This window comes from Eimeria mitis, genomic scaffold (genome assembly GCF_000499745.2).
Source record: "Eimeria mitis Houghton genomic scaffold, Emh_scaff9667, whole genome shotgun sequence".
In the NCBI taxonomy this organism is placed as follows: Eukaryota; Apicomplexa; class Conoidasida; order Eucoccidiorida; family Eimeriidae; genus Eimeria; species Eimeria mitis.
Window position 1 is genome coordinate 522 of NW_024016829.1, and position 919 is coordinate 1,440.

The 919-nt window shown below is 58.7% G+C and overlaps 1 protein-coding gene across 1 annotated transcript; it reads right to left on the reverse strand.

Moving 5' to 3' along the window:
- Positions 1-588: 588 nt before the first annotated feature.
- Positions 589-873, reverse strand: EMH_0097760 (uncharacterized protein; the record flags this gene model as incomplete). Its single annotated transcript, XM_038021972.1, has 1 exon — positions 589-873. The coding sequence occupies one exon, from the start codon at positions 871-873 to the stop codon at positions 589-591; it is 285 nt and encodes a 94-aa protein (XP_037879156.1).
- Between the last annotated feature and the right edge of the window lie 46 nt (positions 874-919).

Consider the following 919-nt stretch of genomic DNA (forward strand, 5'->3'; position numbering starts at 1 on the left):
GCTGCTGCTGCAGCTGCTGCAGCAGAGTAGCTTTTGCTGCTGCAGTATCTACGGGCCACTCACGGGCAGCCAGCAGCAGCAGCAGCGAATCTGCTGCCTCCCTCTCTTGCGCCTCCACGCTGCTGCTGCTGCTGCTGCTGCAGCTGCTGCTGCTGCTGCTGCTGCTGCTGCTGCTGCTGCTGTTGGATCTGCTGCTGTCAGCACAACAGCTAGCACACTGCTGCTGCTGCTGCACAGACGCAGAGGAGGAAGCAACATCACTACCAGCAGCAGCAGCAGCAGCAGCAGCAGGAGCAGCAGCAGCAGCAGGAGCAGCAGCAGCAGCAGGAGCAGCAGCAGCAGCAGGAGCAGCAGCAGCAGCAGGTTTTTCGGTTGCTGCTGTTGCTTTTGCTGCAGTTGTAAGCGCAAGAATTGTTGCTGCTGCCTTCAGCAGCCCCGGATGACAATGTGCAGCAGCAAAGAGAGCAGCAGCAGCAGCAGCACAGTTGCTGCTGCTGCAGCCAGCAGCAGCAAGCAGCAGCAACAAAACCCCCCTAAATATCAGCTCCTCTAACACAGGTGCAGCAGCAAGACACCAGAGCCTCTCGCCTATATGTTTTGCTGCTGGTGTTGCTGCTGCTTCTGCTGCTCTCTCTGCTGCTGCTGCTGCTGCTGCTGCTGCTTCTGCTGTTGTTGCTGCTGCTGCTGTTGCTGCTGCCGTAGGTGCTTCTCCTGCTGCTGCATCTTCAATGGGGAGTGTCTTGCGGCATCTGTTTGCTGCTGCTGCTGCACCTGTTGCTGCTGCTGCTGCTGCTGCTGCTGCTGCTGGTGCTGCTGCTGCTGCTGATACAGAAAAAGAGAGGTAACCCGCAGCAGCACAAAGGGAGACACCATACAGCAGCAGCAAGAAGCGCAGAGACTGAAGTGCAGCAGCAGCAGC